Source organism: Corythoichthys intestinalis, chromosome 10 (genome assembly GCF_030265065.1).
Source record: "Corythoichthys intestinalis isolate RoL2023-P3 chromosome 10, ASM3026506v1, whole genome shotgun sequence".
NCBI classification, from domain to species: Eukaryota; Metazoa; Chordata; class Actinopteri; order Syngnathiformes; family Syngnathidae; genus Corythoichthys; species Corythoichthys intestinalis.
In genome coordinates this window covers 48,165,433-48,179,804 of record NC_080404.1, presented here as the reverse complement: position 1 = coordinate 48,179,804, position 14,372 = coordinate 48,165,433, and the positions used below count along the sequence as shown (strand labels likewise).

The following is a 14,372-nucleotide window of genomic DNA, read 5'->3' as shown; positions in this document are numbered from 1 at the left end:
GTTTTTCCACTTATCGCGGCGGGTTCTGGTCCCCATTAACAGCGAAAAACAAGGGATCACTGCAATGCAAGTCCCCACAGCAAGACGGCGCAGTCACACACGAACACATTTGAAAACTAAAAGGGCCAATCAGCCTCAGTTTAACACCCCCTTTTCACAACACCAAGATAATTGCACACAATTATCCAAAAGTGCTCTGCATGGCAGCAGTTCAACAGCAACAACAAACAATAATACGGCTACAATGCAAGCATGTCTTACCTATTTAAAGACACCAAAGGGAAATTAGATTCATTTTCGACCTTGAATTGAATTTAGAAAACCTCGCTGAAAAAACTGCTAATTAGTTTTTTTTTTACCATTTTAAAGCCAACTCTGTCAACAGTTCCATTAGTGTCTTATTCAATGTAACCCGGTAACAAGCAAGGTGTCAAAAGGGTGTTATTGACAAAAAAAAAAACAACAACTTTTTTAACATACAGTATGTATTTAATCTCCAAGGTTAAATACGCTTTTGTTTATTTATTATAACAAAAAAAATCTACCAAAACACTTTTTTTCTCCCCAACACCAAGGGGTGCTGCAGCACCCCTCATTACCCCACTTCCCGCGCCACTGCCGATAGACGTCCTTGGACAAACATTCACATTCAACACGCAAAAGTGTCACATTTTCATTGTTTAGCTGCAATTCGAAACCTCATTCCATCCAATTTCAAATTCATATCAGATGCCACAATTTCAGTTGGAATTGGATTATTAGTCTCAGTTCACCACAGTCATTGTAAAATAGGGCAACTTTCGACTTCAGAAAAGTGATACTATGACTCTTTTTCTTTAAATTGCAGTCTTAGGTTCGTGGCGGTTAGAGCATTTAAAGTCAACATGTCGTGTCAAAAAGATCAAACATCCAATGAACAAGTTCAGTAATTTAAAATATCTTCAAAAAACTAGAATTCATAGAACTGAAGCTTGGACATTTCTGATATGTTTACATATTTGTATTAAAGATACACGATAATATCGGTCGCCGATAATTATCTGCCGATAATGGCAATTATGACGTCACACAGATAATCCAGATAATAATTCAAACGATAATGCAATCCGATAATTATATACTTTATTTAGCCTCCAAATGTGCGCAACCGAAGAATTCAGCACTCCGCCTCCTCAACCCCTCCCCTCTCTGAAGCCCCTGAGGGAGGAGGGGTTGAGGAGGCGGAGTTACACGACAACAAATAGTTGAATATTATGGCGGCTGTTACTAAAAAAACGACGCTCTCGCCATCTGCGAAACATGTACCGCAGAAGTTCCACGGGGCCGAAAGAAAGCGTTTTCATTCAAAACTACTAACCCAGCATCCATTTAAAACTGCATCACAAAGATTTTTGGAACGAATACGAGGCTACTGCTAGCAGGAATGCTAAAGCTATTGTAAACACAAGCTAAACTACGGGGCTTGTGACAATACAAAGTCGGGTTGTTTAGGAAAGCAGCCCAAGGCGGGTGGTAAACTCGCATCTAAGGCTAAACACCGGCACAACTGGAGACCGATAGTCTGCAAGTAGCCGTCTTCCGACGGAGCCCGCCGCTCTGGCCGGTCCGGCAGGCCGCCGCCGTCTTGCCATTGGCGGGGTGGGCAGAGCCCGGTTCCCCGGCTTCAGGACCTCCGGCGAACACCCCGGTTTCTCGAACCGGCCGGTGCGGGCGGATTATCCGGTACGAACATAGCCGCCGCCGAAACGAGACACAATTTTTTTTTTTTTACCGAAATGACCCGAGAGCCAAAGCCCTGGTTAAAAAAATAATGCAGTTTATACGACCACCATTCTTCATGAAAAACATGCCGATCACATTTTCACCACGGAGATTTGGAAAAGTGATGTCCAGTAAGCAAGCTTATCATGACGGCACAGTGGTTAGATGATAATTTAAACATGGAGAAAACGAAGTCAGCCAGTCAATAATGCATTCAGTATGTAAAATGATGAGCGGTCAGATGACTTTGTAACGCTGCCTTTATTTTCGGCTTAACAAAACTCAGGCACAAAACAACACACACGGAGATGCGAGCTCCAACTTCATCCAAATAGTACTGCCGTGTATCAGTTTAGCTGCTGTAAAGCAAATGTCGTGAGTGGCGCAAATGTAAACAAAGCGCTGCAGAATGGGTACATGACATCTCGCTCTTAGGAGTTATCATTTTCACAGTGTGCAACAAAGCATATAACATTAGCAATCACTATTCAAATTAATTTAACTTATTTGTCTGCTGAATTACAGTCACAGTAGATAATCCAAACTTATTGACACTTATTAACACTTATCAATTTAAATATGCACATTCCTGTTGTAATGAAATAACAATATTCTGTAGCCACAAATATTATTCAAAATCTTCTTCCAAGTTTTTTTTTTTTTTTTTTTCATGATTAAGTATAATAATGTATTGCTTAAAATAAGGCTGTTAAGATTATTTTCAGCTAGTTATTTTTCTTCCAAGAAATCTGAGAGAAATACACTTGAAGCGCTGGCAGATAATTTCTCTTATTTCCAATAGATTTTCTCTTAAAACTGACTAGTTTTAAGGAGGTGTGTTTTGCAGTATATTAATGTTATATATGTTAGGAATGGCTTACTTTTAAAGGCATTTTTGTGCAACTTAGGTATTTACTTTGTAAGTAACTGTTGCCAAAAGTTTACCATTACACAATGTCAGACAATCTGTCATTGTTTAGATGTTGGAATTGAATACTTGTTCATATTTTATGTTGAAAAAAAGAGCAATAAATTATATTTTTGCACAATAATATTTTCTTTTGTGTATACTTTAAAATTTTACATAAATCTTTTAATAGAATTATCGGCTTGACATTATCGGTTATCGGTTGGAATGAGGAAGAAATTATCGGTTTTCGTTATCGGTTGAAAAATGTATTATCGTGCATCACTAATTTGTATGTGTTCCACAGCTATTTCCAGGATGGAAGAGTGAAAAAAGTGGAAGATTTCCTAAAAACACGTTTGTTGGATACACTGAGAGAACAGATCACTAAGGTTTCCAAGGTACTGATAGTTCTGAAAGGTTGGTTGGTTGGTTGAAATGGATTGCATATTATAGCTTGGAATTTCATTTGCTAAATAATAAGGGATTGCTAGCATTGCTAGTATATTTCTGTCTATACATGCATTATGTTGGTTTCCTATATGTAGGTTTGTGCGGGATGTGGTTTAGACAAGTTTTCTTCGGGTGAAATAAACCCTGTTCTCAAATTTGACTGCCTTATTTTGAGTTTAAGGTCAAAATTAGGGCATGGACTTCACTATCAGTGCCGGGACACGGTGCTTGGGGCGATCCGTAGGGGGCCTATTTTCAAAAACTTAAAATTCAAATATTTTATAAACCAAAGCCGCTAGTGACCTAAAACCAAAACAGGCACCTCCCATAGGCATCTCCAAGCAGTGACATTTAAAAATTCAAAGTTGTTCTCTAACAAAATCCCGATTTATTATTTTCTTAAACAAGTATAACCAAAATTTTAAATGGCTATACAATTGTCAAATTTTACACTAGATGCATAAAAATAACAAAATGCAAACCTAATCACCTATGTTTTCAGGATCAATAGCAATATTTAACATGACAGTTTTTGCTCAAAATAGCAACTTACAATTTTTTTATTTAGTGCAAGTTTTCAACAGCTAATAAATCACTCAATTTTCACATCAGAAACTTATTACTTGAGGAAAGCATGCAGAATCATCTTAATTGTACTCTACAAAAGCAACATTTGGAATTTTTCTATATACAATCACGACTTCCGATTGAATTGAATTCCGATGTTACTTTTGCCTCAGCACGGGGGCACGTCTTGCAGGCTATATGGCCCTTGGAGTTTTTAGATTAAAATGTTACATAAAATAAAACACGTAAAAGGCAAATTTTTTTGGTATGGACACCCAAATGTCTAAAGTCCTACTGGTTTTTGCCTAAAAAATGGGCAGTTGGCCGAAAATTACCTGATCATTTGAATGTAAACTTACGCTACTGTGTATGGATACAACATGGCGGCCATCACAAAACAAAGAGCTTTTTAAGTTGAAAATTCTTGTAAATAAATGCGTACGTCTCGCAATTTATATAGATATGAACATAGAACAGTCTAGAATCAGACATGTCCAAAGTCCGGCCCGGGGGCCAAATGCGGCCCGTGGTCAAATTTCATCCGGCCCCAGCCTCTGTCATAAAATCAATAATGTCTGGCCAGCACACACTTAATAAATTGGTCAGCAGTACTGCTACCAGCATATGAAGTAGTTTACACACTAAATGCTGCTCCTCATTTATCCACGAAAAGGCAGCAGCACTCTAAGCAACATTACCCCGTGTGACCCTTTACTTCCAATTTTCTAAAATGGCGACAACAACAAAAAGTTGACTGCGATGGCAAACGCTTCAAGGATAAGTGGAAATTGGATTATTTCTTCACTAAAATACGCAACAACTGTGTCTGCCTCATTTGCAAAGAGGCAGTCGCTGTTTTTAAAAAGTTCAATGTAAGGCAATATTACCAAACAAGACATGCTGATATGTACGACAAGATTACAGGGAAGATACGCAGCCAGAAATTGAAGCAACTTGAAGCTAGTTAAATTTCACAGCAGTAGTATTTTGCAAGAGCTCGAGAGTCAAAAGAGGGCGCCACAAAGGCTAGTTGCGAGATTGTTGAAATTATTCATTTAAAAAAAATAATAAAGCAAATGTGACACACAGAATGGGTTGCTAAAATTTGCTTAAATATATTCTTCTTCGTAAAAGACGTCAGCCTAGGTCGGCCCCCCACTTTTTTACCAGACCAAATCTGGCCCCCTTTGCAAAAAGTTTGGACACCCTGGTCTAGATTCTTGGTTAAAAGCAAAAAACAAACAAAAAAAAGAGCTGTTATCATTCATTTTATGTAAATATTTCGAGCTAAAATTATGCTATTGTGTAAATCCAACGTGACAGCCATCACAAAACAAAGAGCCAAGTTGAAAATTCTTGTAAATTAAATTAACAAAGAACAGTCCAGATTCTTGGTTAAAAGCAACAACAACAAAAAACAGGCAGTTATCATTCATTTTACGTAAATACTTTGAGCTATAGTTACGCTAACCTTTTCCATGCATTTTTTTCACAACGTTTCAAAGTGCATGCATGGGGCTATATTATGTAATAATTACCTTGAATCCTCGACTAAATCACTCATGAGACACTCCTGCCTGCTTGCATGCAGTAAAACTTTTGTCCTGTTTCCACTAGGGGTGCACAATATCCATTTTTTGAAACCGATATTGATAACTTCCTGCTCCTCAAAGCCGATACCGATATCGATAACCGATAATAAATATATAATTTTTTAAATGTATAACCTGAGTTTTTAACACCTGGGGCTGGAGGTTTAAAAAAAAAAAAAAAAAACTAGTGGTGTATTCAACATACATTTGCCTTTGATCTCGTCAGATTTTTCATAATGACATGAACAAAACAGTGCGGTTCACTTCTGCACTGCCCGACAGCCAGCTAAGAATGAATGCACTTCCATAAACCACAAGGCTTGGTCTTTCCTTGCTTTTATGGGAATATTGTGAAAGTACAACAGAAAAATACACATATTCAATTCTCAATATACAACAAACTGCACAATAAACCTATATACACAACTATTATATGTATAGCATAGCACACTAGCTTGAGCCACTAAAGCATTGGCTGGCTTCTATAACACAGCTTATGAAGTTCTGTACATATGTTCCTTCACCACAGAAGTAAACATATATTGCACATCAATGTTATAGTAAACATAAAATACTTACGTATATTTCCGAGGTGGAAACGTAACAGAAAGCATTCACGACTGTCAATGCTCCTGCTTGACACCGCAATGTGTAAGTGATTGAACCAAACTACTGTCACACAAAAAAAAGATGCAGTGAATTATTCTGACCAGCAGGTGGGAGCAATGGCCTGCAAATGGTCAACTGATGTCCCATACTAGAAACTGTAAAACCAGAACAGTACATATTTTCGGTCCTATTATAAATGTTATTGGATTTATCGGGATGACGTCATAATTCCTATTATCAGACCAATAATTATCGTGCACCAGTAGTTTCCACCTAAATTCGGTGTTTGAACGCCGCATGTGTTTGCGTTTATCACAGAGAAAGCCAAACGCTCTTCCTGGGTCGGCCCCCAACGGGAAGGCAGTGTTTGTGGGAGCTGTCTTGTCAACTGATGGTGAAGTCTATGATTAGGGTGAAACTTCGAAATGTCACCGATAATGAAGCTTCTGCTTTTTTCTTCCCTGCATTTCCTCATAAGTCCATATGTTTGAAAATGCTGGCAATATACCGGCACTTAGAAGCATCATTCACATACATTTGTGAAAAATAAATTACACCTGTGTATGTTCTATATATGGCAGGTGGTGAGCACACATACACCTGGTAAGAAGTTGTGGCTTGGTGGACTGGGTCCAGCATGGTCAGGAGGCATCAATAATCTCTCGGACACGTTTGCTGCTGCTTTCCTGTCAGTAATGTTCTTTGCATCATGTAGCTTCCAGAGAGATGGACTATCAGTATGGCATAATCATGAAAAAATTACAAATATGTTTGACCAACACTGTGAACACATTTCTATGATTTAATCATGTGTCTAATATACCAGGTGGGCTAACACGCTGGGAATGGCTGCTGTTCACGGAATTGATGTCGTCTTGCGTCACTCCTTCTTTGATTACGGATATACACATCTTGTGGACCAGCATTTTAACCCTTTACCAGTAAGTTGATCTTCATCTTCATTACTTCATCTTCATTACTGACCTAGAACAATTAATTGTTTTTGATGGAATTTTAATTCTGACTACGGCAACTTTTTTCTTGTTTGATCCTGAACATTCCGCCAGCATTTTTTTAAATATCATTTTTACTATACCAAATATGAATCTATGCACCAATTGCGAAAATTATGACTCCTAGATGACATTTCACTGGCAATCAAATCATTTGTTCAAAGCACCATGGCAAATGTATAATCTAGAGCTGAAACGATTACTCGAAAAATTCAACTCTATTTTGAATTAAATATTTATTGTCATCATCATCATCGGTATCATTGACAATCATTGACAATTACAAAATGTGATATGATTTGCCCTAAGGAAGAACCGAAGAAAAAGACAAAGGCAGACGGGAGGAAGCATATGCTTATCATTTTCCCATCCCCCCGTACAGCTAAAGACGCACAATCAGACATGGTACAGTTACATACATCACATGGCCACAAACTGTACAATACCACAATCAACAATCTGAGTTTGAACAATAACTCGGCGTCCAGTCAAGCAGCTCCATTGCGGTTGTTGATCATACAGCAGTCTCGTGCACAAAATTAGTGGTCTGAGTTTCAGGGCGTGCAAGGTTATGGCTTTGTCATTGTCCCTGACATTCTAGCATATATTTGTTGTGGGAACATTTTGTTGTGGCTATGTGTGTGGCAAAAGTGTTGACGTGTTATCACAGCTGGTGTGAGTAGCGACTCAAACTGCTTTTCTTATAAGTCTCTTTAAAGGGTACATTCCTAAGGTGTACATGGTGGCAACAATTTCGCACACAAAGATCACTGTAACAGTTTCATCAGACATGAATGTATTAGGAAAAATCAAAAAACATGTTGTACATATTTTATCACAAGATTAATGTCTCCACAACAAAAGACATGCTTATTATTAGTTTTAAACAGTATCTTTTCCATATACTCAGTAGAGCTGGACATTTGAATCAGGAGCTCGGTAGACACAGCAGATAATTATGTTTTTACAATTGGGGATAAGGAGCTCAATTGTAATACATTACAGGAGACTGTCAATCCTAATTGACATGTCATGTAGGATTTCAAGCTTAAAATTTTCATTAACAAACAAGGCAACACCCCCTCCCCCCTTAGATGCCCGATTCATTTGTGCCATGTTATATCCGTGCAAATTAAAGTCAGAGCCTTTGTTATCTTTAGTATTTAATCCTTAACAGTGTTGGGAGTAACGCCGTTATAAATAACGCCGTTACGGGTAATCTAACTAATTACTTTTTCCGCCGTTACAACGCCGTTACCGTTACTGACGGTCAAAAGCGGTGCATTACTTACTCTGAATAAATTGAAGAAACTACCAGCCGTGTCGAGTCGACTCTCTGTTCTTTTGATTTGTCATCCGAGACTTGGGGTGCGTTCACGTTCGAGAATAGCGCACGTACTTCTGACTCCAAGCTGTTTGTCCCTGCTCATTCAATTAGACAATGTTTTCCAAAGTTTGGTAACGTTTCTGTGTTTGCTACACCTGATGCTAGCCTCGTTCCCATCTCCCACTGTCAGCCAGCAATAATTCTGCTTCCATCTTGAGGACGGCAGACGCTTTGAAGGTGACGTGAATTGTCGGGAAACGAGCCTACCTGAATGCAACCCCTCGAGAGATGCGATGGAAGTGATTGTGATTGGCTGAGGGTTAGAGTCATGTGTCGTGGTAAGCCAATCAGAGCCGGTGATTTCACAAGCAAACCGGAACAGCGCATGCGGCAAACACACGCAAAACAGATGCACAGGGTCGAGATGGCAGAGCATTCAGAAGAAAAATTGTCCTTTAAGAGGTGGAGATATAGACACTATTTCAAGTTTGTGGAAATTAAAGGAAAGAACCTGCATGTAATGTGTAATTTATGTCCCGGGGCAAAGCTTTTGTCGACATTTGTGGTAAGCAATTCAAATCTGCTGAAGCACCTAACAAGTTAACTACCTGTCTGTTCTCTATTCCACTGACTCGAGTACTGCTCAGAAAATTTAAAATTCTTTGACATACAACAAGTTCTTTTCACAGTAACGGAAATAGTTACTTTCCCTGGTAACTAGTTACTTTTACTATACTATATACTTACTAATTCGGTTACTTTTTGGAAGAAGTAGTGAGTAATGTAACTAATTACTTTTTTAAAGTAACGTGCCCAACACTGATCCTTAATGTGTTCAAAATTCTTGTAGAGACTCCTGCCGTTGATAAATTTCAGCTTTTAAAAATTGATTGAGGAATTTTCTCTGCCTCGAGGAATCGTTTCATTTTTCCAGCTCTAAGCATGACGTTTTGCCCGGACTACAGTCCCTGGCAAAAGTCTTGTTGCTTATCCATTTTGTAGAAACAATTACTAATAACCTGACTTTTTATTTTTCAATTGCTTTCAGAAATGGCTCATATGAAAGCTAAGACCCTCCCAAATGATGTTGAATGTACAAAAATATATTTGTTTAACTGAAAAAAGATTTATCATTTAATGAAGACATGAAGGTCAAATTTTGGCAAGGCAAAAGTTTTGTCGCCTACAGAAAGTAATGTGAAAATTGAACAAAAAATGTACTTCAAATACAAAAATATGTTACATAACAGCGAATTACATTAAGCGAATTAAGTAGTGGTGCTGTGAGATCCAAATTTAATGTTTTGTAGGACTTCCATGGTCTTTGGCAAGGATTCATACAATTTATTGATGAAGTCATCAGGAACATCAAAGAAAGCAGTCTTGCAGGCCTCCCAGAGTTCATCAACATTCTTGGGTTTCGTCTTCCATGCTTCCTCTTTTATCCTACTCCAGACATGCTCAATGATGTTCGTGTCTGGTGACTGGGCTGGCCAGTCCTGGAGGATGTTGATCATCTTTGCCTTGAGAAACTTTGAGGTAGAGATTGAAGTATGCGATGGAGCACCATCCTGCTGCAGAATTTGTCCCTTTTTATGGCTAGGAATGTAAGAGGCAGCAAAGATTAGTTGAATTTTTCATATCCAAAACCTACTCTACGCTCTACGCACTCAACTCTTTTTGTCTTTGTCTCTCCTCAGTATATTCTTGATATTGTTTCTTTTTGTGTTTTCATATATTTTAGGCACATTGAAAAGCACATCTATTTTTTTAATTAGAGCCTTTAACATCTATTAATGTATGTTGTTGGAGTTGTTTGACATCCACTTTATTAGGACAAAATACATTGTGATTTTTTATTGTGATTGATTTTGCTGAACTGGACCACTTAATCTTTTGATTCACGATCCCTAATTAAATGTGTTCCAACAAGATTTTTTTTTTATTAACAATTTGAAGCTCCAGCACTTATCTTCCCAGCCCAGTTTACTTCTCCTGAATTGTATCTCTTAGTTTTTCCCGTGGGAGCTATTAGCTGAGATGAAAGGCATTTAGTGGCGATGACTGGTTAGACGCGGGCTGAAATGCCATGTAACCTTAGCCCTTTGTCAGTAACTCAGGACAGTGTCACTGTCCCCTCCTCAACCCCCATTGGAACTCTTTGCCTCTCTGTGTGCATCACCTTGGCCCGCTGAGAGAAATGCAACTTGATATTCGAATACACAAGTACTGGTATGTAAGGCAAATATTTAACAACATAAGGAAATATGATTTACTTGTATTTCAGACAATAAAAATGAATCTGTTTTTGCAATTTTTCTGCAATATAATCCCTTCAACCTGGTCAGGAAAAATCTGTTTATCTTTACAGAAACTGATGTTGTGCAGAACAGTAGGTAATAGCTTTAATGTTTATTTTTTGGTCCTTAGGGGCCATAATTAATTTGGTAGTTCAAGCTCTTCCCTTTAAGTTGAGGAACATTGATATGTATAAACCATTTCAAAAATAAAAAATATAGGTGAGGAGTATTAAAGTGACAAATCTGCATGGGTCAGGTTATTTAGCTTTCTCTATAATCAACAGTGCTGGCCAAAAGTATTGGCACACCTGCAATTCTGTCAGATAATGCTCAAATTCTCCCAGAAAATGATTGCAATTACAAATGCTTTGCTAGTAATATTTTCATTGATTTTGCTTGCAATGAAAAAACAGAATGGGGAAAAAAATTAAATCATCATTTTACACAAAACTCTAAAAATGAACCGGACAAAGGTATTGGCACCCTTTGAAAAATCATGTGATGCTTCTCTAGTTTGTGTAATTAACAGCACCTTTTACTTACCTGTGGCACATAACAGGTGGTGGAAATAACTAAATCACACTTGCAGCCAGTTAAAATGGATTAAAGTTGACTGAACCGCTGTCCTGTGTCTTTGTGTGTACCACATTGAGCATGGAGAAAAGAAAGAAGACCAGAGAATTGTCTGAGGACTTGAAAAGCAAAATTGTGAGGAAGCATGGGCAATCTAAAGGCTACAAGTCCATCTCCAAAGTCCTGAATGTTCCTGTGTCTACCGTGCGCAGTGTCATCTATAAGTGTAAAGCCCATGGCACTGTGGCTAACCTCCCTTGATGTGGACAGAAAAGAAAAATTGACAAGATTTCAACAAAAGATTGTGCGGATGGTGGATAAAGAACCTCGACTAACATCCAAACAAGTTCAAGCTGTCCTGCAGTCCGATGGTACAAAAGTGTCAACCCGTACTATCCGTCCGCGTCTGAATGAAAAGGGACTCTATGGTAGGAAACCCAGGAAGACCCCACTTCTGACCTAGACATATAAAAAAGCCAGGCTGGACTTTGCCAAAACTTACCTGAGAAAGCCACAACGTTTTGGAAGAATGTTCTAAATGTTCTAAAGTAGAGCTTTTTTGGAAAAGGCATCAACATAGAGTTTACAGGGTGAAAAACGAGGCCTTCAAAGAAAATAACACAGTCCCCACAGTCAAACATGGCGGAGGTGCCCTTATGTTTTGGGGTTGCTTTGCTGCCTCTGGCACTGGACTGCTTGACCGTGTGCATGGCATTATGAAGTATGAAGACTACAAATTTTGCTGAATAATATAGGGCCCAGTGTGAGAAAGCTGGGTCTCCCTCAGAGGTCTTGAATCTTCCAGCAGGACAATGACCCAAAACACACTTCAAAGCACTAGAAAATGGTTTGAGAGAAAGCCTTGGAGACTTCTAAAGTAGCCAGCAGTGAGTCCAGACCTGAATCCCATAGAACACCTGTGGAGAGATCTGAAAATGGAGCAGTTGGCCAAAGAAGAATGGTCTAAAATTCCAGCAGAGCATTGTAAGAAACTCTTTGGTGGATACCGAAAGTGGTTGTTCGCATTTATTTTGTCTAAAGGTTGTGCTACCAAGTATTAGGCTGAGGGTGCAAAAATAAATAAATTAAGATATTACTACCAAAGCATTTGTAATTGCAATCATTTTCTGGGAGAAATTGAGCATTATCTGAAAGAATTGCAGGGGTGCCAATACTTTTGGCCAACACTGTATAAATGAGATTAATTAATAAATATACAATGAGGCGCAGATGTATTTGCACCCCCTGTGATTTTGCAAGTTCACCCAATTAGAAAATAGGTAGAGGTTTGAAATTTCAATCATAAATACTAGTACATTTCCGCTCATAGAGGAAAAAAAAAATCCAGAACTCACATTGTATGATTTTTCATTTATTCATTCTGGGGTTCATAAGTATCTGTACCCCTGAGAAAATCAGTGCTAATATTTAATGCAGAAGCCTTTGTTTGCAATTACAGAGGTCAGACGCTTTCTGTAGTTCTTCACTCGGTTTTCGCATATGGAAAAAGGGATTTTTCCTCCACTCAAATCTTCTCTAGATCTGTCTGGTTTCGGGAAACACAAAGTTTCAGCTCCATCCAAAAGATTTTTGATTGGATTGACGTCTGGAGACTGACTAGGCTAGACTCCAGAACCATAATATGCTTTTTACGCAGCCACTCCTTGGTCAGCTTGGCTGTGTGCTTCGGATCATTGTCATGTTGGAAGATCCAGCCTCGACTCATCTTCAAGTCTCTGACTGAGGAAAGGAGGTTGTGGCTTCAAATCTGACGATACATTTCACCATTCATCCTGTTTTATACAGTGCAGTCGTCTTGTCTCTTATGCCGAAAAGCATCCCTAAAGCATGAGGTTTCCACCCCCATACTTCGCAGTGGACATGGTGTTCTTAGGATTGTACTCATCCTTCTTTTTCATCCTGAAGGAATCTGACCTTCTTGCCAGACCGCCGGAATCGCGCCAGCCGGACCCGTGCTGGCGCAGATCCAACAATCCAGGCCGGCGAGACCCCGGCAATCCTGCCAGAAGGGCAAACTCCGGGCGTTCGCCTTAGTCCTAACCCTTTGTACTGACTCCATTTATTTTGAAAGGTTTAAAGAAGGCTCTTTGAGAACAAGCTGACAATTTATTCGGGAGGACAGCGATCAAAACGGCAAGGTGAACCAGAAACACTCAGGCGGGGAGGCAAGCTCGTTCCAAGGTCACCCTGTCAGAAATCAACAAAAGGTTCCAGAGAAAAAAAATGACCACGCTTAGTTAAACATTCAGTCTTTTGAAGGCTCTCGCGGGGCGGGCTGTGGGCAGGAAGAAGGGTGTGTTTGGGATTATTGCCTGTTTGTGGATTGGACAGGAGGATTCGGGAGTTACTGTTGTCCAGGCAACAAGGGTTGTGGATTTTGCCACCTCAGCGTCAAAGGGGCTCTTGGATTCTTGTCAGTCGTGTTATCAGTTGGATATCGGGCGTTCCTTGTGTTGGGAAAGAGCGTTGTTCTGGACTGTCCGGGAGAACTGATTGCGAGAGTTGGTGCGTTAATCTTGCTCATGACACACATATTGGGCTTCCATGATGAGGTGTTGTGTATTTTTTTATGCCCTTTATTCTGCTTGTTTTCATTAAACTATGGTATAAGTACTACTTATTTTATATTGGGTGTGTTAGAGTAATACAAACAGTCAAACCGTAAATACGAAAAACAATCCTATTCCCTGATTAATTGTATTAAGTGTGTTAGAGTAATGCAAACAGTTAGATGGTGCCTCAAGGGATCACAAGGGGTGCAAATACTTCTGCTCCTCACTGTATTTATAGAATATCCCATCAGATCAGCAGTCATCCCCAGTCTTAACTCCTCTGAGTAGGGCTGGGCGATATGGCCTAAAGTACGTATCACGGTAAATTGAACAGATTTACCTCGATAACGATAAATTAACCCAAGCGGACTGTTACATAATTTAAAAATCTGAATTAATGCATGAAATACAGATGAGCCGTTTCTGGTTGATTTATTTACCAGCTTTCAATTTAACATATTTAACAATTGTACATGCAGTCCAAACATCAAGTATATAAAATTTATTGTAAACAATAAGAATTCAAGTATGAACATTTATTACAGCTTATATGGCTTGAACAGTGTACATTATCAAAATCAATATGACTGCAAACATGTCATTGTAACACAAATGACTTAGAGCTTGAACAGTACACTTCAAACAGACAACTTATTGTTAATGGCTGCTATCACATAATTACTCAACACAAGAATTT

At 38.9% G+C, this 14,372-nt stretch overlaps 1 protein-coding gene across 1 annotated transcript in view; it reads left to right on the top strand.

Moving 5' to 3' along the window:
• The window catches only part of hpse2 (heparanase 2), a 163,967-nt gene that overhangs the window by 123,020 nt on the left and 26,575 nt on the right, over positions 1 to 14,372 (top strand). The window contains exons 7-9 of the mRNA XM_057847579.1: positions 2,976 to 3,069; positions 6,471 to 6,577; positions 6,716 to 6,830. Of these exons, the coding sequence (XP_057703562.1) occupies positions 2,976 to 3,069; positions 6,471 to 6,577; positions 6,716 to 6,830 (316 nt within the window). The remainder of the gene's footprint in view (positions 1 to 2,975; positions 3,070 to 6,470; positions 6,578 to 6,715; positions 6,831 to 14,372) is intronic.